This window comes from Salmo salar, chromosome ssa15 (genome assembly GCF_905237065.1).
Source record: "Salmo salar chromosome ssa15, Ssal_v3.1, whole genome shotgun sequence".
Classification (NCBI taxonomy): domain Eukaryota; kingdom Metazoa; phylum Chordata; class Actinopteri; order Salmoniformes; family Salmonidae; genus Salmo; species Salmo salar.
Window position 1 is genome coordinate 21,359,124 of NC_059456.1, and position 25,461 is coordinate 21,384,584.

Below are 25,461 nucleotides of genomic sequence, written 5' to 3' on the forward strand. Positions count from 1 at the left end.
GGGAGAGCTAGCTAAGACAACAATGGGTAAGACAACAACAGCTAATCAGCTGAGACAACAACAACAGGTAGAATGACGATGAATGAGCAGAAAGGGTCAGTTAACTACACACAGAGTTCGAGGCTGGGGCTGACAGATAAACAAAAATAAACAAAATGGAGTACTGTGATTAATGAACAGTCCAGCAGGCATCATCTCTGTAGCCAAGTGATCATAGGGTCCAGTGAACAGCAATAGATGATACAGGGAAGCCGCTGGGTAGTCTTTACTACGCTAGGAAGCGGGAGAGACGGCACTCAAAAAAAAGAGTTAGCAGGCCGGTAGTAAAAGTTAAAAGTTAGCAGGCCGGTAGCTAGTAAAAGTGTCTGTTCCGACGTCCGGCAGACCATTTGTGATGGAACGGCTGGGCTCCGTGTCGACAAAAGGTCCAGGCCAGTTGGAAAAAGAGCTATTGTAGGTGGAGTAATTTAGTTTGCTAGCCGGGAGATGCGCCTAGCTCGCAGCTAACTGGTGCTAGCTTCGGGACAAGGGCATTAGCCACTATAGCCGCTCGGTAGCAGCTAGCTAGCAGCGATTATCTGATGCAAAGGTCCAGAGCTTATGGCAGGAATCTGGTGGAGTAGTGGATTTGATTCGTGTTAGTGAAGAGTCTGGGAGGCATCAGCTGTGTAGCCGAGTGATCACTGAGCTAGCTTCGGGGCTGGGCCACTCAGTGGCAGCTAGCTAGCTGTTGTCGTGTCTTTGGGGGTACCATTAAACCGAAGATATGTTTATCAATTAGCTCCCTGTAATTATTATCACGCGATTAAACTGATTAATCGTTTAATTGTAATTAACTAGGAGGTCGGGGCACCAAGGAGAATATTCAGATTACAAAGCTATATTTTTCCTAATATAACTTTCCTGTACTATAATATTCTATTCTATTATAGTATAGGTCGATTATCTAAGTTTAAATGGGGTATTTACCTCTAGTCCAGTCTCATTCCAAAACGTCGTAAATTGTTGTATCTGCACGAACCCAGTCTTTACTAAAATCATCCATACATCAATTGTCTTAAAATCATTAATTTACTACACTAAGTAATTAACAGAAAAACATACAAACAGTAATTATCGTCAACAAAGGATTGGTATCGGAATGTGCCCTTGTGGGCTAAACAGGCTGGTCGGCCTGTTGAACAATGGGTCATAAATGGTCAGCTGAGAAGTTTACACAGAGTTCATTAACAATTGACAATTGAAGGCTCACTCATTCGGGAACAATTGCAATCAATATATATATTTACGCTCAGTGTGTCGTTCTGATTCTTGTTGGAGAGTAGTTCTGTTGGGGAGTTTTGTCTGCGTTCTCTCTCTCTCTCTCGGTTAGAATGGATCTTTCAGAGCGACATTCATTAATGTCGTCATAGAATGGTGGTTTCGTTGGTCTTCGCGTTCGATGATATAATTTACTTAGCTGCAGACTAATAATTAATATCAAAGACTTGTTCTTATTCTGTCGGTATCAATAGTCTAAAAGTTAACCACGTGGTATGGTTCACTTTCAGTAGAGGACTTGGATGGTCAAACCTCTGGCCCTAGAGTGTAGGCCTGGTCTGAGGAAATGTAAATCAGGGAGTGTTTTATAGTGCCCATCGAACAGGCTGGTCAAATGACGCCTGGTCCTGTATATGTCCCTGGGGCGTGCCTATGACTGAGTTAGATTTGGTTACAGAAATACAATTCTATCACATTACATCAGTACATAGCATCTCAATGTCTTACAAAAGCTTTATCCTTATCAATACATTCCATACACCCATATGAGGCAAGTCTTAAACTGAGTCTATTATATAAACAGTTTTATGGTAATATGGCTATATTGTCTCTTCTGAGTATCACAAAATTGTACCAAAAGAGGCCAACGTCATGACACTGTGATGATCAGGGGTAATGGTCCAGGGCGTACGGCAGGAATCCGGTGTTGTAGTGGAGAAAACAGTCCGATACTGGCAGGCTGACAAGTATTATCCAGGCTAAAAGCGGCTGGTGTCTGTGTAAAAGGTAAAGGCCGCTAGCAGTGGCAAACAATGACTACATTAGCTAGTAGCTAATTAGCTGGTTAGCTTCTGATGGCTAGCTTCTGATGGAGGTTCTAGCTATAAGGTCTAAAAATAGCGGATTTGTTTCACATTGGGTGAGGTGGGTTGCCGGAAGGTATATTTAATTTAAAAATGGAAAAAGAGATTGAAAATAAATTGAAATATATACAAAATGTACACAGGAGAACGACAAACAACGTCTGCACTGCTACGCCATCTTGGAACACAGGAGACACAGTGTTCTATCTTTGAGGTATATACTGTATACACAGCAAAGGTAGAGAGCAAAGCAGAGAGGTTTTCAAAAGGGGAGAATGGCTGTAATATCATTGGTCAACTGCTGGGTAGCTGGAATGTCATTGTTCAACTGCTAGGAAGGGGTGGGGGGAGAGGGGGAGAGGGGAGAGAACAGTCAACTCGCTGTGGCTGCACTGTAAGAGTTTTCTGTAAATTCAACAGTAGAACACTGTAGAATACATAATAAAATAACAGAAATGTGTATAACATAATTAATGCTGTAGATTGCACTGCATTACCAGGTAAAATACTGTTACTACCTGTAATTGGAAACCTCCTGTAAAGATTACTCTATCATAGTGTATTTCTTTAGAGCAGTAGCTTACGCCTACTGTAGATTCATATTTAAATGATCAGTTTCAGGCGCCAACCTCATGCTGTCAGGTGAGATGCATGAAGTTCTGACTATTAGTAAATATCTTCTTTAAGTGGTTGTGAAGTGTAAGAATAAGAATCTTCATTGCTAGCCAACTGAATGTTTTCTTAGCTAGACTAGTTAGCTAGCTCAAGCCATTTCTGTCTGCTCTAAATTGCTCGTAAATATCTTGCTGTGCGACCTAGAAAAACATCACCCAGACAATAATTGTTGTGATGATAAGCTTCGTCACATAACGCTAGCTAGTAACGCGGCCATTTTTTGTTGTTGTAGAATAGCAGCCTACACAATAAATAACTAATATTGGTAGCCATCTAGATGTCACTGTGATACAGTCTACTCAATAGGGAGAGCATGAATGGCAACAACACCGGAACACTGTCCTCCGTTCACTTGGCTCTCAGCGGTGCGACATACCTCATCGTTTTGTAGGCCAGGGGATGTCCATATAGCCTCTCCCAGCGTACCAATTGTTTGTTCCATAACGTTACAGTTTTAGCTAAACCTGTTCACTGTACCAGTAGTATGCAAACATTAAGTGGCACAGAAAGAAAGGAAACTGTTTTGAGTCTGGTAAAATAATCTGTGGTATTGTAGCTATAGCAATACTATATTAGTTAGCCAGGGTTTGAAGTAGGTGTCTCTAGCTGTTGTAAGTTATTTGTTCAATCTCTAAATTGATTTCATAAACTATATTGGATCTATGGCTGTACAGATTCCTGGTTCGAGTCAGCCCAAGTTGATGAACTCTGAAGATGTGACAAACTGACAAGGTGGTCTAGAGGAAGCCAGCGGTTCACAACCCCTACATTGCCCCATTCTTCCAAGAGCTCACTGAGTTTGAATAAAGACCTCACATGCATGCACACGCACACACACGCACAACACACAACACACACACACACGACACCTGCCTATTATGTCCTTTGTCACCTGTCTCTTACACAGAGTAAAAGCCCTGGTGCTCTCGGTCTCTCATTCTAGTCATTATTTTTCTATGCTTGTCCAAGGGGTGAGAAGAACTGACCAATCAGATCTGAGGATGATTGTTACGGAGCCCCATGAAAAACACATGATTCTGGCTGACTTCTCTCTCCTGGATGCTCTCCTACCCACTGTCCCATTGTGTGTTTCACTGCCTTTGAACCCCCCTTAACCTGAAGAGAGTTGCCCCTTGATCGTAGATCTAGGATTGTACCCAATCCCAACTTTCCCTCTCTCTCTCTTCGTCTCTCTCGCCCTCCAACACACATAGGCACACAATGTAGTTTTTAAATAAGTGTTGTAATGATGCTCTTATTTGGTTACATATGTGTTAACTGTTCTTACTTCTACCGTCAATTCTGTTGGTAATTTGATGTTAATGTTACCAATTTGAATAAATATACAGTACCGGTCAAAAGTTTGGACACACCTACTAATTCAATGGGTTTTCTTTGTTTTTACTATTTTCTACATTGTAGAATAATAGTGAAGTCATCAAAAATATGAAATAACAGATATGGAATCATGTAGTAACACAAAGTGTTATAAAAATTCAAATATATTTTAGATTCTTCAAAGTTGCCACCCTTTGCCTTGATGACAGCTTTGCACTCTCTTGGCATTTTCTCAACCAACTTCACCTGTAATGCTTTTCCAACTATCTTGAATGAGTTCCCACATATGCTGAGCACTTGTTGGCTGCTTTTCCTTCACTCTGCAGTCCAACTCATCCCAAACCATCTCAATTGGGTTGTGGTTGGTTGATTGTGGAGGCCAGGTCATCTGATGCAGCACTCCATCACTCTCCTTTTTGGTCAAATAGCCCTTACACAGCCTGGAGGTGTGTTTTGGGTCATTGTCATGTTTAAAAACAAATGACAGTCCCACTAAGCGCAAACCAGATGGGATGGTATATCGCTGCAGAATGCTGTGTTAGCCATGCTGGTTAAGTGTGCCTTGAATTCTAAATAAATCATAGACAGTGTCACTAGCAAAGCACTCCCACACCATCACACCTCCTCCATGCTTCACGGTGGGAACCACACATGCAGAGACTATCCGTTCACCTACTCTGCGTCTCACAAAGACACGGTGGTTGGAACCAAAAAGATCAAATTTGGACTCATCAGACCAAAGGACAGATTTCCACCAGTCTAAAATGTCCATTGCTCGTGTTTCTTGGCCCAAGCAAGTCTCTTATTATTATTGGTGTCCTTTAGTAGTGGTTTCTTTGCAGCAATTCGACCATGAAGGCCTGATTCACGCAATCTCCTCTGAACCGTTGACGTTGAGGTGTCTGTTACTTGAACTCTGTGAAGCATTTATTTGGGCTGCAATTTTTGAGGCTGGTAACTCTGATGAACTTATCCTCTGCAGCAGAGGTAACTCTGGGTCCTCCTTTCCTGTGGCGGTCCTCATGAGAGCTAGTTTCATCATAGCGCTTGATGGTTTATGCAACTGCACTATAAGAAATCTTCCAGATTGACTGACCTTCATGTCTTAAAGTAATGATGGACTGTCATTTCTCTTTGCTTATGTGAGCTGTTATTGCCTTAATGTGGACTTGGTCTTTTACCAAATAGGGCTATCTTCTGTTTACCACCCCTACCTTGTCACAACAGAACTGATTGGCTCAAACACATTAAGAAGGAAAGAAATTCCACAAATTAACTTTTAACCTCTATGGGCAACGTAACAGCGACTTGCAGCCTGTGGCGCGATTTTCAAAATCTTAAAAATCCTATTACTGCAATTTCTCAAACATATTACTATTTTACAGCTATTTAAAGACAAGACTCTCGTTAATCTAACCACACTGTCCGATTTCAAAAAGGCTTTACAACGAAAGCAAAACATTAGATTATGTCAGCAGAATACCAAGCCAGAAATAATCAGACACCCATTTTTCAAGCCAGCATATAATGTCACCAAAACCCAGAAGACAGCTAAATGCAGCACTCACCTTTGATGATCTTCATCAGATGACAACCCTAGGACATTATGTTATACAATACATGCATGTTTTGTTCAATCAAGTTCATATTTATATCAAAAAACAGCTTTTTCCATTAGCATGTGACGTTCAGAACTAGCATACCCCTCGCAAACTTCCGGGGAATTCGCTAACATTTTACTAAATTACTCACGATAAACGTTCACAAAAAGCATAACAATTATTTTAAGAATTATAGATACATTACTCCTCTATGCACTCGATATGTCCGATTTTAAAATAGCTTTTTGGTGAAAGCACATTTTGCAATATTCTAAGTACATAGCCCAGGCATCACGGGCTCGCTATTTAGACACCCGGCAAGTTTAGCACTCACCATAATCATATTTACTATTATAAAAGTTTGATTACCTTTTGTTGTCTTCGTCAGAATGCACTCCCAGGACGTCTACTTCAATAACAAATGTTGGTTTGGTCCAAAATAATCCATCGTTATATCCGAATAGCGGCGTTTTGTTCGTGCGTTCCAGACACTATCCGAAATGGTAAAGAAGTGTCGCGCGCATGGCGCAATTCGTGACAATAAAATTCTAAATATTCCATTACCGTACTTCGAAGCATGTCAACCGCTGTTTAAAATCAATTTTTACGCCATTTTTCTCGTAGAAAAGCGATAATATTCCGACAGGGAATCTCCTTTTCGGCAAACAGAGGACAAAATCACGTTAGAGCAGAGATCCTTAGTAAATGATAGAGATGGAAAAGAAGTTCAAGAAATGGTCAGACAGGCCACTTCCTGTAAAGGAATCTCTCAGGTTTTGACCTGCCATTTGAGTTCTGTTATACTCACAGACACCATTCAAACAGTTTTAGAAAATTTAGGGTGTTTTCTATCCATATGTAATAAGTATATGCATATTCTAGTTACTGGGTAGGAGTGGTAACCAGATTAAATCGGGTATGTTTTTTATCCAGCCGTGTCAATACTGCCCCCTAGCCCAAAACAAGGCACACCTGTTAATTGAAATGTATTCCAGGTGACTACCTCATGAAGCTGGTTGAGGGAATGCCAAGAGTGTGAAAAGCTGTCATCAAGGCAAAGAGGGGCCACATTGAAGAAACTCAAATATAAATATTTTTTGGTTAGTACATGATTCCAAATGTGAAATTTCATGGTTTTTGATGTCTTCACTATTATTCTACAATGTAGAAAATAGTAAAAATGTCAACAAAAAAATGGAATGTGTAGGTGTGTCCAAACTTTTGACTGGTACTGTATATATGTACAAATGTATTATTTTTCTTTTAGATTTCAGGAAGAATTTCCCTGTAAATTTACAGCATTATCCTGTCACCAGAGTTGCTTGCTTCATACTGTAATATTCCTTTACAGCAGAAATGCTGTAATATACTTCACATTACTACTTTCCTTACTGTAAAACATTACAACATCCCTACTACCTGCTTCTCTATTCTACTGCCTAACCTGGTACCTGCTTCTCTGCTCTACTGCCTAACCTGGTACCTGCTTCTCTGCTCTACTGCCTAACCTGGTACCTGCTTCTCTGCTCTACTGCCTAACTTTCTACCTGCTTCTCTGCTCTACTGCCTAACCTGGTACCTGCTTCTTTGCTCTACTGCCTAACCTGGTACCTGCTTCTCTGTTCTACTGCCTAACCTGTTACCTGCTTCTCTGCTCTACTGCCTAACCTGGTACCTGCTTCTCTGTTCTACTGCCTAACCTGGTACCTGCTTCTCTGCTCTACTGCCTAACCTGGTACCTGCTTCACTGCTCTACTGCCTAACTTTCTACCTGCTTCTCTGCTCTACTGCCTAACCTTGTACCTGCTTCTCTGCTCTACTGCCTAACCTGGTAACTGCTTCTCTGCACCACTTCCCAATCCACTACCTTCTTCTCTGGTCTACCCCTCAATCCTAACCAATCCCACTGCTCCCCCAGCCAGCACACACAGGAGCTAGAGAGGATGGAGGCACAGCGGTTTCTACTTTCTACCAAACCACAAATCCCTTATCACACTTCCAGCAATTCCCCAGGTGCATGCTCACGTACCTGCTCATAAATTCTGAATCTACTATGGGAGATACAACCGAGTGTTTCCTCTTCCTTACCTCGTAATCCACATACTCCTCCTCCTCCACCTCGTAGGAGACAGTCTGTATCTTCACATTGTCTCCTTCTTCCAGCAGCTTGGCCTGAGGGTCCTCTGTGCTGCCGGGGGTCTCCACTGCGACAGATGCCTCCCTCTCCTTCTCTTTCTTCTCTGTGAAGGTAGTCTCGCAGCACTCGCTCTTATAATCCTTGGACTTGACGCCACCTCCTCCCCCTTCCTCCTTGTACAGGATAAAGTTAGGCCTGTAGAAGGCCTCGACGGCCAGATGGAGGGATGTGGCGTCCAGGAGTTGTTGGGCTTTCGTCTTGCCGTTGGGGTTGTTGTGTCCCACATGGGCCACCGTACCGTTGTTAGTGTTACCTCCTCCTTCTCCGCTGTTGCCACCGGTTAAGTAGTTGATGATGTTCTCCTGGTACTGGTTGTTAGGGAAGTCGCCGCCGTAACCGTTGACGACGTGCTTGCTGTTCTTGTCCAGGAGCGGGTTCTGGAGCTCACTCATGTTCTCCATGGCAACGAGGGTTCAGGGGTCAGTGGAAGTGGTTTAAGAGGACCTCACTGAAGGTGGCAGCTACTGATGGTGTTCAACAGGATGAGAGCTGCAGAGAGGAAATAAGAGAAGTTAGTAAACTCAGTTTTCCATCTCAGTGAAGCAGTGGTGTAAACACAATACACTGGGCTATTGAGAGACAACACTGTATTTAACACTTCCAGAAGAATGTAATCAAGTTGTTAGTCTACTGGTAGGTGTTAGATAGATGTCTAAGGTTTAGCTAGGGTGTTGTGGACGGTAGACTTGGGTTTAGCTAGGCCATTGTGGACGGTAGGCTAGGGTTTAGACAGGGCATAGTTGACAGTAGTCTAGTGTTTAGCTAGGGCGTTGTGGACGGTAGACTTGGGTTTAGCTAGGCCATTGTGGACGGTAGGCTAGGGTTTAGACAGGGCATAGTTGACAGTAGTCTAGTGTTTAGCTAGGGCGTTGTGGACGGTAGACTTGGGTTTAGCTAGGGAGCTGTGGAAAGTAGGGTTTAGCTAGGGCATTGTGGACATAAGACTTTTGGTTTAGCTAGGGTGTTGTAGATGGTAGCCTTGGGTTTAGCTAAGGTGTTGTGGACAGTAGACTTGGATTTAGCTAAGGGCATTGTGGATAGTAGGCTTGAGTTTAGCTAGGGTGAATGGTAGGCTAGGGTTTAGCTAGGGAGCTGTGGACAGTAGACTAGGGTTTACCTAGACGTTGTGGACGGTAGGCTTGGGTTTAGCTAGGTTGAATGGTAGTTTAGGGTTGAGATAGGGCATTGTGGACGGTAGGCTTGTGTTTAGCAAGGGTGTTGTGGACAGTAGACTTGGGTATAGCTAGGGCTTTGTAGACGTAAGCTAGGGTTTAGCTAGGGAGCTGTGGACATTAAGCTTGGGATTCGCTAGGTCATTGTGGAGGGAGGAAGGGGTGGAGGGGAGAAGGAAGTGGCTGGGATAAGGAGGCAGAAAGTGGCTTAAGAGGACCTCACTGAAGGAGGCAGATACTGATGGTGTTCAACAGGATGAGAGCTGCAGAGAGGAGAGGAAATAAGAGAAGTTAGTAAACTCAGTTTTCCATCTCAGTGAAGCAGTGGTGTAAACACAATACACTGGGTTACTGAGAGACAACACTGCATTTAACACTTCCAGAAGAATGTAATCAAGTTGTTAATCTACTGGTAGCTGTTAGATAGATGTCTAAGGTTTATCTAGGGTAGGGTTGCCAACTGTCCCGCATTAGCCGGGATGTCCCTTATATTTGGCTAAATTGGTTTGTCCCATACGGGACCTCCCTTGTCCCGTATATTCATCCAATCACAGTATAGTGTAAACGCGCCAATTCCTGCAAAGTAATTTCTGTTATTGTTCGGTCGGTTTGGCATATCAAGGAAGTATTGATAAACATGCAAAATAGAAAACACTGTGCAGCTACAACAAACAATGTGAGGCAATAAAGATATGTGTTAAGGCTGTCAGTGGTGACCCGATGAAAGCTTTCTGTACTTTATGCGTCGAGGGAATTCTCAATTGGCCATGGAGGGGAGAATGACCTAACTCAGCATGTATCCACAGAAATGCACAAGACCACGCTAGCTAAAAGTGCTAGCAATATCGGTGCATTCTTCGTGACGTCTACTGCGGAAACTGACACAATTGGAAAACACCACTCCGTTTACCAGTTATTGAGCAGAGCCAACAATCGCATTCTGAAAGCTAATTGCCCAGCTCACATAGCTCATAATGCCTGCAAGCTCAGCTGCGATCAGCGGTCAGTGGATATTGAGACAATTGTTTTACAGATCTACAGCCACTTATCAGTATCCGCTTCCCGAAGAGAGGAACTGTGTGCATTTTTTTTTGTTGCCTTTGTTGACACTGAGTGGCGTGAAATTCTGCGACATGTTTGCACACGATGGCTCTCTTCATCCAGCTGTTGATCGTCTCCTGCAAAGCTGGCCAGCTCTTACATCATACTTCAGGTCCCTTAGGGAGACCTGTCCTGCGGCACTGAATAGTATTTTTGAGTATGAAGAAAAAACGGAAGCCGCTGAGATTTATCTGTGCTTTTTCCACAAAGTGGGGTGTGTTTATGACCAACTCGTAAAAAAGCTGGAGGAAACAACGCTCTGCATCACAGATGTTTACGAGGAAGTCCAAAAGTTCAAAATGTAAGATGCTTCAGTTGAAACAGGACAGTTTTTTCTGAGTAGACCAAGCAGCTGATGGACAAACAATTGTCGGCACAAAGGTCCAAGCAGCAACAGGACGTTCTATGACACTGTCATTACATACATTGACTAGTGGTTTGATTTCTCAGCAGAACATGTAATGGTGAAACTGATCGGCCTCTATGCGGAGCTCTCCTTCACTGACCTGGAGCAGCTGGTGATTGCCCTCAAAATGACAGAGACAGTCAGTATGGACCAACTCTATGAAGAGTTTTATGCTAGCCGGGAGGAAATACAGAAAGCCGGACAGGATACCACAAAATCCACCAGTGAGAAGTAGGTGGCAGTTTTCCAAAACATAGGGAATGCACATTTGATCAACATTTTCAGGATTGTCTCATTTGTCCGCAGTGTGCCAGGCTCAAATGCCTTTGCGGAGAGGACTTTCTCTCTGATGATCATTAAATGGTCACACTCAAGAAACAGATGCAGCACAGAGCTGATCAAAAATGAACTTCAAACATCTGGGAACGGTGACTTGTCATGTAATGAGTTCTCTCTGGCTATGCAAGAGGAGAAAGGACTGCTTGAATCAGTCAAGAGCAGCAAAAAATATGTAGACTTGGTGAGTGACTCATGCCCCTCTTTTCCTCGTTTGCATTTGAAAAGTTGTTGTTTTTTGCTGTAAAGGTCCAAATTGTGATTTCTTTGATCATTTATTTTGAGGTTTATTCACATAAGTTTACATAATGATACAGTTTTAGTAAAGCTATAGGCTAAATGGAACATAGAAATGTTTTGCCTTTCCAATTGAATAAGAATATGAATATACACTGTATATTAATTCACACAACACCATACCCACACCGCCGTGGCACCGTGCACTGGCATGTGACCTTTTGTCTCTTATTTGGTAGTGAAAAAGTTGGCAACCCTAACCTAGGGTGTTATGGACGGTACACTTGGGTTTAGCTAGGCCATTGTGTACGGTAGGCTAGGGTTTAGCCAAGGCGATGTGGATGGTAATCTTGGGATTAACTAGGGTGGACAGTAGCCTAGGGTTTAGCTAGGGAGCTGTGGACAGTAGACTTGGGTTTAAATAAGGCCGTTGTGGATGTCAGGCTTGAGTTTAGTTAGGGTGGATGGTAGACTAGTGTTTTAGCTAGGGAGCTGTAGAATAGGGTTTAGTTAGGGTACTGTGGACGGTAGTCTAGGGTTTAGCTTGGGAGCTATGGACAGTAGGCTTTGGGTTTAGTTAGGGTGCTGTGGACGGTAGGCTAGGGTTTAGCTTGGGAGCTATGGACAGTAGGCTTTGGGTTTAGCTAGACCATTGTGGACGGTAGGCTAGGGTTTAGCTTGGGAGCTATGGAGAGTAGAATTTGGGTTTAGTTAGGGTGTTGTGGACGGTAGGCTAGGGTTTAGCTAGGGAGCTATGGACAGTAGACTTTGGGTTTAGTTAGGGTGTTGTGGACGGTAGGCTAGGGTTTAGCTTGGGAGCTATGGACAGTAGACTTTGGGTTTAGTTAGGGTGCTGTGGACGGTAGGCTAGGGTTTAGCTAGGGAGCTATGGACAGTAGACTTTGGGTATAGTTAGGGTGCTGTGGACGGTAGGCTAGGGTTTAGCTTGGAAGCTATGGACAGTAGACTTTGGGTTTAGTTAGGGTGCTGTGGATGGTAGGCTGGGGTTTAGCTAGGGAGCTATGGACAGTAGACTTTGGGTTTAGTTAGGGTGCTGTGGACGGTAGGCTAGGGTTTACCTTGGGAGCTATGGACAGTAGGCTTTGGGTTTAGTTAGGGTACTGTGGACGGTAGGCTAGGGTTTAGCTTGGGAGCTATGGACAGTAGGCTTTGGGTTTAGTTAGGGTGTTGTGGACGGTAGGCTAGGGTTTAGCTTGGGAGCTATGGACAGTAGGCTTTGGGTTTAGTTAGGGTGTTGTGGACGGTAGACTAGGGTTTAGCTAGGGAGCTATGGACAGTCGGCTTTGGGTTTAGTTAGGGTGTTGTGGACGGTAGGCTAGGGTTTAGCTTGGGAGCTATGGACAGTAGACTTTGGGTTTAGTTAGGGTGTTGTGGACGGTAGGCTAGGGTTTAGCTTGGGAGCTATGGACAGTAGGCTTTGGGTTTAGTTAGGGTGTTGAGGACGGTTGGCTAGGGTTTAGCTAGGGAGCTATGGACAGTCGGCTTTGGGTTTAGTTAGGGTGTTGTGGACGGTAGACTAGGGTTTAGCTTGGGAGCTATGGACAGTAGACTTTGGGTTTAGTTAGGGTGTTGTGGATGGTAGGCTAGGGTTTAGCTTGGGAGCTATGGACAGTAGGCTTTGGGTTTAGTTAGGGTGTTGAGGACGGTTGGCTAGGGTTTAGCTAGGGAGCTATGGACAGTAGGCTTTGGGTTTAGTTAGGGTGTTGTGGACGGTAGGCTAGGGTTTAGCTTGGGAGCTATGGACAGTAGACTTTGGGTTTACATTTACATTTACATTACATTTAAGTCATTTAGCAGACGCTCTTATCCAGAGCGACTTACAAATTGGTGCATTCACCTTATGATATCCAGTGGAACAACCACTTTACAATAGTGCATCTAAATCTTTTAGGGGGGGGGTTAGAAGGATTACTTTATCCTATCCTAGGTATTCCTTAAAGAGGTGGGGTTTCAGGTGTCTCCGGAAGGTGGTGATTGACTCCGCTGTCCTGGCGTCGTGAGGGAGCTTGTTCCACCATTGGGGTGCCAGAGCAGCGAACAGTTTTGACTGGGCTGAGCGGGAACTGTGCTTCCTCAGAGGTAGGGGGGCCAGCAGGCCAGAGGTGGATGAACGCAGTGCCCTTGTTTGGGTGTAGGGCCTGATCAGAGCCTGAAGGTATGGAGGTGCCGTTCCCTTCACAGCCCCGTAGGCAATCACCATGGTCTTGTAGCGGACAAACATCTGATTCTGCAGTTAAACTCAACACTCACAGGTACGAATGTGCAGACAGCCACACACACTCACACACACATGCAGACACACACACACACACACACACACACACACACACACACACACACACACACACACACACACACACACACACACACACACACACACACACACACACATGCAGACACACACGCACACACATGTTATGTTCTTCTGTTCTCTTGGGGAACTAAAATGAATTTCCATTCAAAATCTTATTTTCCCTAACCGTTAATACTAAACCTAACTCTAACCATTACCCTTACTAACCCTAATCTTAACCCATAACCTTAACCCAAACCCTAAACCTAATTCTTAACCCTAACCACTAACCCCTTACCCTAGCCCTAATTCTAACCCTAACTGTAACCCTAACCCTAACCCCTAAACTTAAAATAGCATTTGTCCTCATGGGGATGTGGGAAATGTTCCGACGAGGGATCATTTTCCTTGTTTTACATTCCTTGTGGGGACTTTTGGGTGTTTTAGGTTCCCACAAGGAAAGAATAACCAACACACACACACACACGCACACGCACACGCACACACACACAAAGCCCATCTCCTGGAACCAGCTTAATCTGCATGCTCTGTAGAAAATACAGACATTTTAATTAAACACTAGGGCAAGGTGTGTTTGTGTTCTCTCTTGTGTGTGTGTGTGTGCGTGCGTGTGTGCGTTTGCCTCCCTCCCCACAGATACTGGTGTACTCATTGTTAAGGCTTGTTTAGCCTGCTTACAAAACAGAGAGAACAATGCAACACAACGAAGGAGGAGGAGGATGGATGCTATCACTCACTGAGGCTTTCTGCCTGAAGCCTTCAATAGGATCTGGCAGATACCTTCTGACGCCACAGACACTCTACTAGAGCAAGTGTTGTACTAGTGAAGCAAGTGTTATACTAGCTAGTCTGTAATAGCTAGCTAGTCTGTAATAGCTAGCTAGTCTGTAATAGCTAGCTAGTCTGTAATACCTAGCTAGTCTGTAATAGCTAGCTAGTCTGAACTAGAGCAAGTGTTGTACTAGTGAAGCTAGTGTTGTACTAGTGAAGCTAGTGTTGTACTAGTGAAGCTAGTGTTGTACTAGCTAGTTAGTGTATACTAGCTAGTTAGTACTAGCTAGTGTGTACTAGCTAGCTTGAAGTGTACTAGCTAGGTAGTGTACTAGCTAGTTAGTGTGTACTAGCTAGTGTTGTACTAGAGCTAGTATTGTACTAGCTAGTGTGTACTAGCTAGTGTGTACTAGCTAGGTAGTGTGTACTAGCTAGTGTTGTACTAACTAGTACTAGCTAGATAGTGTGTACTAGCTAGCTAGTGTGTACTAGCTAGCTTGAAGTGTACTAGCTAGGTAGTATACTAGCTAGGTAGTGTACTAGCTAGTTAGTGTGTACTAGCTAGTGTTGTACTAACTAGTACTAGCTAGATAGTGTGTACTAGCTAGCTTGAAGTGTACTAGCTAGGTAGTGTACTAGCTAGTTAGTGTGTACTAGCTAGTGTTGTACTAACTAGTACTAGCTAGATAGTGTGTACTAGCTAGCTAGTGTGTACTAGCTAGCTAGTGTGTACTAGCTAGCTTGAAGTGTACTAGCTAGCTTGAAGTGTACTAGCTAGGTAGTGTACTAGCTAGTTAGTGTGTACTAGCTAGTGTTGTACTAACTAGTACTAGCTAGTTAGTGTGTACTAGCTAGCTTGAAGTGTACTATCTAGGTAGTGTACTAGCTAGTTAGTGTGTGCTAGTTACTGTGTACTAGCTAGTGTTGTACTAACTAGTACTAGCTAGATAGTGTGTACTAGCTAGCTTGAAGTGTACTAGCTAGGTAGTGTACTAGCTAGTTAGTGTGTACTAGCTAGTGTTGTACTAACTAGTACTAGCTAGATAGTGTGTACTAGCTAGCTAGTGTGTACTAGCTAGCTTGAAGTGTACTAGCTAAGTAGTATACTAGCTAGGTAGTGTACTAGCTAGTTAGTGTGTACTAGCTAGTGTTGTACTAACTAGTACTAGCTAGATAGTGTGTACTAGCTAGCTTGAAGTGTACTAGCTAGGTAGTGTACTAGCTAGTTAGTGTGTACTAGCTAGTGTTGTACTAACTAGTACTAGCTAGATAGTGTGTACTAGCTAGCTAGTGTGTACTAGCTAGCTAGTGTGTACTAGCTAGCTTGAAGTGTACTAGCTAGCTTGAAGTGTACTAGCTAGGTAGTGTACTAGCTAGTTAGTGTGTACTAGCTAGTGTTGTACTAACTAGTACTAGCTAGTTAGTGTGTACTAGCTAGCTTGAAGTGTACTATCTAGGTAGTGTACTAGCTAGTTAGTGTGTGCTAGTTACTGTGTACTAGCTAGTGTTGTACTAGCTAGTGTGTACTAGCTAGCTAGTGTGTACTAGCTAGCTAGTGTGTAATAGCTAGGTAGTGTGTACTAGCTAGTGTTGTACTAGCTAGGTAGTGTGTACTAGCTAGTCTTGTACTAACTATTACTAGCTAGTTAGTGTGTACTAGGTAGTGTGTACTAGTTAGCAAGTCTGTAATAGAGTTAGTATGTACTAGAGCTAGTGTAGTAGCTAGCTAGCTGCACAAGCAACAGTGGTTAACATAACGCCCTGGACCAGAGTATGTGCGTAGCACACTGACACCCTAGAACAAAGCTACTGACTCACACGATACAGGAGACCAACTAAAGTCTGCAGGTTGCACGCGCACATCTGAGATGCTAAAATACCATCTGAGACGCTAAAATACCATCTGAGACGCTAAAATACCATCTGAGACGTAAAATATAATCTGAGAAGCAAGTGCATGCTCTTTGAGGTTTGCAGACCACAAACCTCTAGCAACACACACAGACACACACACACACACGCCAAGCTCATTATCAGACTCACCAGCAGATCGGATCATTAGAATTATCGGTAAAGTCTACACCTGTTGCAGACGATTTGATCATTAGGATAACGATGGTTCACCCAGGAACATACATACATTAAAGTTGTCTAAATGTATTCAGTACAGGTAACTGGCAAAATAAAGGAAACACTTGAGTAAATGAGGTTTACAATGTATATCGAAAGCAGGTGCTTCCACATAGGTGTGGTTCCTTAGTGTATTAATTAAGCAATTAACTTTCCATCACGCTTAGGGTCATGTATGCCCAGTTGACCATTATTCTGCCTACCATGGCTAGAAAAAGAGATCTCAGTGACTTGGAAAAGGGTCTCTAAGGAGCATAGGAGGTTTAAAGTGTGTGTGTGTTTGTGTGTGTGTGTGTCTTAGTCATCAGGGGTGTAGTCATTACGCCGATTCTGTTGCAAAACATTTGCCTCAGAAACCATTTACAACAAACGGAAAATGCAAACGAGACTTTCTTTAGGACAAATTCAGGTAGGTCCCTTGCAATTTCGTTCCGTTTGCTTTCGTTCGGTTCTTAAAACAGAAAATGGTTTCAGTAAAAAATTACACCTCAGATCTCAACCCAATTGAACACTCATGGGAGATTCTGGAGCGTTTTCCACCACCACCACCACCGAAACACCAAATTATGGCATTTCCCGTGGAAGAATGGTGTCGCATCCCTCCAATAGAGTTCCAGACACTTGTAGAATCTATGCCAAGGTGTATTGAAGCTGTTCTGTTTAACAATTATGTCTGGGTCTCTGTGTATAGGATTTAATGTGTGTATATTTTCTTTGTATGTGTCTGTAGCTCTAATAACATTTATGAGATTAATTAATTGATTATAATTTAGATCGTCATTATGGTGGGAATTGTTTTTCCAGGCACATACACTGCCGTTCAAAAATGTTGGGGTCACTTAGAAATGCCCTTGTTTTTGAAAGAAAAGCACTTTTTTTTTTGTCCATTAAAATAACATATAATTGATCAGAAATGAGCTTTTCTTTAAAAAAAAGATGATATTCCTAAATGACCCCAAACTTTTGGATGGTGGTGTATATTTCTCCCGGCCAGTCCTTTTCCCACACAACTTCATTTAAGATAGTTGAATGAGTTTCCTGTAAATAATATATATTATATTCCTTCTCAGTCAGGTAAATACAGATCATCTTTTCTTATTATCTACTAAACCGATGCAGTTCTTGACACACTCAAACCGGTGCATCTGGCACCTACAACCATACCCCGTTCAAAGGCACTTAAATATTTTTGTCTTGCCCGTTCACCCTCTGAATGGAAAACCATACACAATCCATGTTTCAATTATCTCAAAGCTTAAAAATCCTTCTTTAACCTGTCTCCTTCCCTTCATCTACACTGATTGAAGTGGATTTAACAAGTGACATCAATAGCGGATCATAGCTTTCACCTGGTCAGTCTATGTCACGGAAAGAGCAGGTGTTCCTAATGGTTTGTCCGCTCTGTGTATGCTCCTGTCTGGGCCTTTTTATTCTTAGAATAATGTTGTTGTCATCAATGGGCTTCGATATCCATACTATGCACAGGTAACCTAGGAGATGGCACCGCCTGTACTGGAGCTATCCAGGGAGATGGTGTGTTTTGTGTGTGTGTGTGTGTGTGTGTGTGTGTGTGTGTGTGTGTGTGTGTGTGTGTGTGTGTGTGTGTGTGTGTGTGTGTGTGTGGTGGCAAATGTGATTTGATTTGTGTATGCACTATGAGTGTTGCAGTGGGCCTTGCACCTCCTAACCTTGATTTGATTAATCTGATTACATGTAATCTGATAAAGTGCAGATTATTTCCAGTGGTGTTGACCCATTGGCCTTCCTGTCTGGCTGGATCACTAAAATAAAAGTGCTTTGCAAATCACAAAAATCAAGCAACTGGCCAATGAGAAGTAACACGATCATTAATACTGAGAATGAGGTCTAATGCTGAGAATACTGTGGTTCAAAAACCAATACCGAGGTGCTGTGGCACAAAAACATGTTCTTCCACAACTTAGCATTTATGTATTGATTTGTGTCAAAGGACACTTATCGTTTCACTTTCTGTGATGCTAAAAAAGAAAAAGAAAAAAAAAAGTTTTAAATGATACCATGTTGGCAATGCATACTGTGGTATACATGTAGCTGCCATAGACAGACAGGAGATGGTGAAGTAAGGGAATGTGGGGCAGGTCAAGCCTGGCCTGCTTGGCTGGCTGGCTGGCTGGCTGGCTGGCTGCAAGAAACTGGAGCAGCCAGTCACTGTAGAATGATCAACTAAGGAGAAGATGGATTATGTTTCCAGTGACCTTCTAAACCCAGGGTTTCATCCATGTCTCATTCACTACAGCCTTGGAACACTACCAGCTCACTATCCCTCCTTTTCTTGCTCTATTGGTTTTCAGTCCCAAGTGGCTCTCCTATTGTCCCTGCCCCCATCTTTCTGTCTGTATGTCTGTCTGTCTGTCTGTCTCTCTCTCTGTCTGTCTCTCTCTCTCTCTGTCTTTCCCCCTCCCCTCTCTCTCTCTGTCTGTCTCTCTCTGTCTCTCCCCCATCTCTCTCTCTCTCTCTCTCTCTCTCTCTCTCTCTCTCTCTCTCTCCACACACACTTTGTCTCTCTCGGCTTAGAGACCTAAGTGGATCCTCTCTCCTGGATGGCTGCTGTCTTCAGTAACCTCTAAACCCCAGGCGATACATCATTCTGTGCCATTGGTTTTCTAAGCCAGTGGCTTGCAACTTCCCGCTCCTGCTTCGCTCCCCACTCCCCGTCTCCCCCTCTCTCCCTCTCCTTTCCTCGTCTCCTCACCTCCTCCTCTCCCCCTCTCCCCTCGCTCCTTTCACCCTCCTTCCCTCTCTCCCTCGCACCTCCCTCCTCACCCCTCACTGGGTTCGACATAGTTCACCCCCCATGAATAAACCAGCAGGTCCATGCTCCCAGGATGCACTGGGGCATGCCTGAACACAACACGCTCCTCAGGGGTCCCTCCTGGATTAGCTTTGTCTCGCCTTGCTGGTGTTGTTATGCCTCATTCCTTCCTTTCTGAAGCTACCTTTATACCAGTCTCTAGACACACACATTGTCCCATCCCATTCTTTCTTCGGTCTACTGTCCCACTCTTTCCTCAGTCTACTGTCCCAATCTTTCATTGTTCTACTGTCCCATTCTTTCTTCGGTCTACTGTCCGATTCTTTCTTCGGTCTACTGTCCAATTCTTTCTTCGGTCTACTGTCCAATTCTTTCCCCAGTCTACTGTCCCATTCTTTCTTCGGTCTACTGTCCCATTCTTTCTTCGGTCAACTGTCCCAATCTTTCTTCGGTCTACTGTCCCATTCTTTCTTCAGACTACTGTCCTATTCTTTCTTCGGCTACTGTCCCATTCTTTCTTCGGTATACTGTCCCATTCTTTCTTCGGTATACTGTCCCATTCTTTCTTCGGGATACTGTCCCAATCTTTCTTCGGTCTATTGTCCCATTCTTTCTTCGGTATACTGTCCCATTCTTTCTTCGGTATACTGTCCCATTCTTTCCTCAGTCTACTGTCCCATTCTTTCTTCGTTCTACTGTCCCATTCTTTCTTCGATCTACTGTCCCATTCTTTCTTCGGCCTACTGTCCCATCCTTTCTTCGGTCTACTGTTCCATTCTTTCTTCGGTCTACTGTCCCATTCTTTCTTCGGTCTACTATCCAATTCTTTCCTCAGTCTACTGACCCATTCTTTCCTCAGTCTACTGTCCCATTCTTTCCTCAGTCTACTGTCCCATTCTTTCCTCAGTCTACTGTCCCATTCTTTCTTCGTTCTACTGTCCCATTCTCTTCCTCCTCATTATGGTTCCCCTTCCTCCTCATCATGGTTTCCCCTTCCTCATCATCGTCATGAATCCCTCTTCCTCCTCATCATGGTTCCCCTTCCTCCTCATCATCTTGGTTCCCTCTTCCTCCTCATCGTCATGGATACCTCGTCCTCCTCATCATCTTGGTTCCCTCTTCCTCATAATCTTGGTTCCCTCTTCCTCCTCCTCATCATGTTTCCCTCTTCCTCCTCATCGTCATGTCTCCCTCTCCTCCTCATCGTCATGTCTCCCTCTTCCTCCTCATCATCTTGGTTCCCTCTTCCTCATCATGGTTCCCTCTTCCTCCTCATCATCATGGTTCCCTCTTCCTCCTCATCATCATGTCTCCCTCATCCTCCTCATCATCTTGGTTCCCTCTTCCTCCTCATCATCACGTCTCCCTCTTCCTCCTCATCATCACGTCTCCCTCTTCCTCCTCATCATCATGGTTCCCTCTTCCTCCTCCTCATCATGTCTCCCTCTTCCTCCTCCTCATCATGTCTCCCTCTTCCTCCTCATCATCATGTCTCCCTCTGCCTCCTCATCATCATGGTTCCCTCTTCCTCATAATGGTTCCCTCTTCCTCCTCATCATCATGGTTCCCTCTTCCTCCTCCTCATCATGTCTCCCTCTTCCTCCCCATCATCTTGGTTCCTCTTCTTCCTCATCATCATGTCTCCCTCTTCCTCATCATCATGGTTCCCTCTTCCTCCTCATCATCTTGGTTCCTCTTCTTCCTCATCATCATGTCTCCCTCTTCCTCCTCATCATGGTTTCCTCTTCACCTTCATCATCATGGCTCCTCTTCTTCCTCTTCATCATGGTTCCCTCTTCCTCCTCATCATGTCTCCCTCTTCCTCCTCATCATCTTGGTTCCCTCTTCCTCCTCATCATCATGGTTCCCTCTTCCTCCTCCTCATCATGTCTCCCTCTTCCTCCCCATCATCTTGGTTCCTCTTCTTCCTCATCATCATGTCTCCCTCTTCCTCATCATCATGGTTCCCTCTTCCTCCTCATCATCTTGGTTCCTCTTCTTCCTCATCATCATGTCTCCCTCTTCCTCCTCATCATGGTTTCCTCTTCCCCTTCATCATCATGGCTCCTCTTCTTCCTCATCATCATGGTTCCCTCTTCCTCCTCATCATGTCTCCCTCTTCCTCCTCATCATCTTGGTTCCCTCTTCCTCCTCATCATGGTTCCACTTCCTCCTCATCATCATGTCTCCCTCTTCCTCCTCATCATCATGGTTCCCTCTTCCTCATCATCATGGTTCACTCTTCCTCATCATCTTGGTTCCCTCTTCCTCCTCCTCATCATGTCTCCCTCTTCCTCCTCCTTATCATGTCTCCCTTTTCCTCCTCATCATCATGTCTCCCTCTTCCTCCTCATCATCATGTCTCCCTCTTCCTCCTCATCATCATGTCTCCCTCTTCCTCCTCATCATGGATCCAGCAGGAATAGGGCTCTGGTCTAAAGCATTGCACTCTGTATGGAATAGGGCTCTGGTCTAAAGCATTGCACTCTGTATGGAATAGGGCTCTGGTCTAAAGCATTGCACTCTGTATGGAATAGGGCTCTGGTCTAAAGCATTGCACTCTGTATGGAATAGGCCTCTGGTCTAAAGCATTGCACTCTGTATGGAATAGGGCTCTGGTCTAAAGCATTGCACTCTGTATGGAATAGGCCTCTGGTCTAAAGCATTGCACTCTGTATGGAATAGGGCTCTGGTCTAAAGCATTGCACTCTGTATGGAATAGGGCTCTGGTCTAAAGCATTGCACCCTGTATGGAATAGGGCTCTGGTCTAAAGCTGTGCACTCTGTATGGAATAGGGCTCTGGTCTAAAGCATTGCACTCTGTATGGAATAGGGCTCTGGTCTAAAGCATTGCACTCTGTATGGAATAGGGCTCTGGTCTAAAGCTGTGCACTCTGTATGGAATAGGCCTCTGGTCTAAAGCATTGCACTCTGTATGGAATAGGGCTCTGGTCTAAAGCATTGCACTCTGTATGGAATAGGCCTCTGGTCTAAAGCATTGCACCCTGTATGGAATAGGGCTCTGGTCTAAAGCTGTGCACTCTGTATGGAATAGGGCTCTGGTCTAAAGCTGTGCACTCTGTATGGAATAGGGCTCTGGTCTAAAGCTGTGCACTCTGTATGGAATAGGGAGTCATTTTGGAGACGGATTAGTCTACTGGCAGGATCCAGGCAGCCCAAACCTCCCTTTTCACACATCTGAAAAAACCATTCATACTCAGTGTTAGATATATTTCTGTCACTGTAACTCGAATCAACTGTTACAGAAGTGTTACAGAGCTAGCCATCGACATCAGCTTTGTTTGTGTGTGTGTGTGTGTGTGTGTGTGTGTGTGTGTGTGTGTGTGTGTGTGTGTGTGTGTGTGTGTGTGTGTGTGTGTGTGTGTGTGTGTGTGTGTGTGTGTGTGTCTTACAGAACTATCCATTGACATCAACTTTATCTCTATTCTATTACCTCCCAGTGATGTGTGAAATCAGTTTGGGATAGCACAGAAGCCTAAACGTCAGTGGAAGAAATGAAGGTTTATGGTTTAGGCATGAATGGATGGAACTGAGTTGTATGAAGGGAGGATGGCTGATGGTTGGAGCTGAGATGTGTGAAGGGAGGCTGGCTGATGGTTGGAGCTGAGATGTGTGAAGGGAGGCTGGCCGATGGATGGAGCTGAGTTGTATGAAGGGAGGATGGCTGATGGTTGGAGCTGAGTTGTATGAAGGGAGGCTGGCTGATGGATGGAGCTGAGTTGTATGAAGGGAGGATGGCTGATGGATGGAGCTGAGTTGTGTGAAAGGAGGCTGGCTGATGGATGGAGCTGAGTTGTGTGAAGGGAGGCTGGCTGATGGATGGAGCTGTGCTGTGCTCTGTGAAGGGAGGCTGGCTGATGGGTGAAACTGAGTTGTGTGAAGGGAGGCTGGCTGATGGATGGAGCTGTGCTGTGCTCTGTGAAGGGAGGCTGGCTGATGGGTGGAACTGAGTTGTGTGAAGGGAGGCTGGCTGATGGATGGAGCTGTGCTGTGCTCTGTGAAGGGAGGCTGGCTGATGGGTGGAACTGAGTTGTGTGAAGGGAGGCTGGCTGATATAGGACACAATTGTGTGTTGGGGGCAGAGAGAATGATAGATGAAGAGAGACAGAGTGGGAGACAGAGCAGGAGACAGAGACAGTGCCTTTGGAAATTATTCAGACCCCATGATTTTTTCCACATTTTGTTACGTTACAGCCTTATTCTAAAATCGATTAAAACAACAACAAAAATCTCAGCAATCTACACACAATACCCCATAATGACAAAGCCCAGAAATACCTTATTTGCATAAGTATTCAGACCCTTTGCTATGAGGCATGAAATTGAGCTCAGGTGCATCCTTTTTTCATTGATCATCCTTGAGATGTTTCTACAACTTGATTGCAGTCCACCTGTGGTAAATTAAATTGATTGAACATGATTTGGAAAGGCACACACCTATCTATATAAGGTCCCACAGATGTCAGTGCATGTGAGAGCAAAAACCAAGTCATGAGGTCGAAGAAATTGTCCGTAGAGCTCCGAGATAGGTTTGTGTCTAGGCACAGATCTGGGAAAGGGTACCAAAACATTTCAGCATCATTGAAGGTCCCCGAGAACACAGTGGCCTCTATCATTCTTAAATGGAATACGTTTTGAACCACCAAGACTCTTCCTACAGCTGGCCGCCCAGCCAAACTGAGCAATCTGGGGAGAAGGGCCTTGGTCAGGGAGGTAACCGAAAACCCGATGGTCACTCTGACAGAGCTCTAGAGTTCCTCTCTGGAGATGGGAGAACCTTCCAGAAAGACAACCATCTCTGCAGCACTCCACCAATCAGGCCTTTATTACAGAGTGGCCAGACAGAAACCACTCCTCAGTAAAAAGCACATGACAACCCGCTTGGAGTTTGCCAAAGGGCACCGAAAGACTCTCAGACCAAGAGAAACAAGATTCTCTGATCTGAGGAAACCAAGATTGAACTTTTTGGCCTGAATGCCAAGCATCACATCTGGAGGAAACCTGGCACCATCCCTACGGTGAAGCATGGTGGTGACAGCATTATGCTGTGGGGATCTTTTTATCTACTAATTTGCTGGATGCAGAGTTCAACAGAGTTCAAGTGAAGGTCAAGCAAATCATAGAAAAAGCAGACTGTATTGCGATCATCTCTGATGGGTGGTCGAATGTTTGTGGGCAAGGAATAATGAACTACATCATCTCCACCCCTCAACCAGTATTCTACAAGAGCACAGACACAAGGGACAACAGACACACCGGTCTCTACATTGCAGATGAGCTGAAGGCAGCCTTCCCTGTAGCTCAGTTGGTAGAGCATGGTGTTTGCAACGCCAGGGTTGTGGGTTCGATTCCCACGGGGGGCCAGCACAGAAAAAAAAACAATGTATGAAATTGTATGAAATGTATGCATTCACTACTGTAAGTTGCTCTGGATAAGAGCGTCTGCTAAATGACTAAAATGTAAAATGTAAATGTAAATCTTTTATAAATACATTATATTGTGTAGATTACATTTTTTTGAATAAGGCTGTAACACAACAAAATGTGGAAAAAGTCAAGGGGTTTAAAAACTTTCCGAATGCACTGTTTGTGTAGCCTGGGTGCTGTTGTGTTTTCTGACATGGCCCTGGGGGTAAATGGTGGCTGATGAGAACACAACAGCTTCCACCTCCACCTGTAAGCAGCATGTCGTCTGTACAAGTGGGGCTATGGCCACTCACCCTGTACACTCCACTAGCAGGGCTGATACATATTGATACAGGGCTGCCGTGTGCTACGGGCTACAACCCTATTAGACAGCAGGCAGCAGCCAGCCAGGAAACATTTCCTTGTGTCAGCCTGCTGCCAATCAAGAAACTGACCTCAGCAAGCGAGGGCAGGCATTATCAGCCCAGCCCCAAGGCCAGCCGTTGAAGATGCATTAGAATACCGATGTGTCTTATCGGTCAGGGCTGTTTTTCCAGGCCTGCTTTATCCTGCTGCCACGACGATGAAGACAGACAGCTAAATTCTTTCTCTCTCTAGCTATGACTGAGCAATCAGTATTCTACCGTGAAGCTGTGACGCAATGGTAAGATATAATACATGTGCAACAAACAGAGGAGGAAGAAGAAGAAGAAGAAGAGCTAGACTAGTGAAGAAGAAGAAGAGCTAGACTAGTGAAGAAGAAGAAGAGCTAGACTAGTGAAGAAGAAGAGCTAGACTAGAGAAGAAGAAGAGCTAGACTA

General features: G+C 44.3%; 1 protein-coding gene across 1 annotated transcript in view; it reads right to left on the reverse strand.

Annotated features, from left to right (window-relative positions):
• The window catches only part of LOC106571079 (synapse differentiation-inducing gene protein 1-like), a 100,869-nt gene that overhangs the window by 71,563 nt on the left and 3,845 nt on the right, over positions 1–25,461 (reverse strand). The window contains exon 2 of the mRNA XM_014143746.2: positions 7,826–8,423. Coding sequence (XP_013999221.1) covers positions 7,826–8,335 — 510 coding nt within the window. The 5' untranslated portion in view covers positions 8,336–8,423. The remainder of the gene's footprint in view (positions 1–7,825; positions 8,424–25,461) is intronic.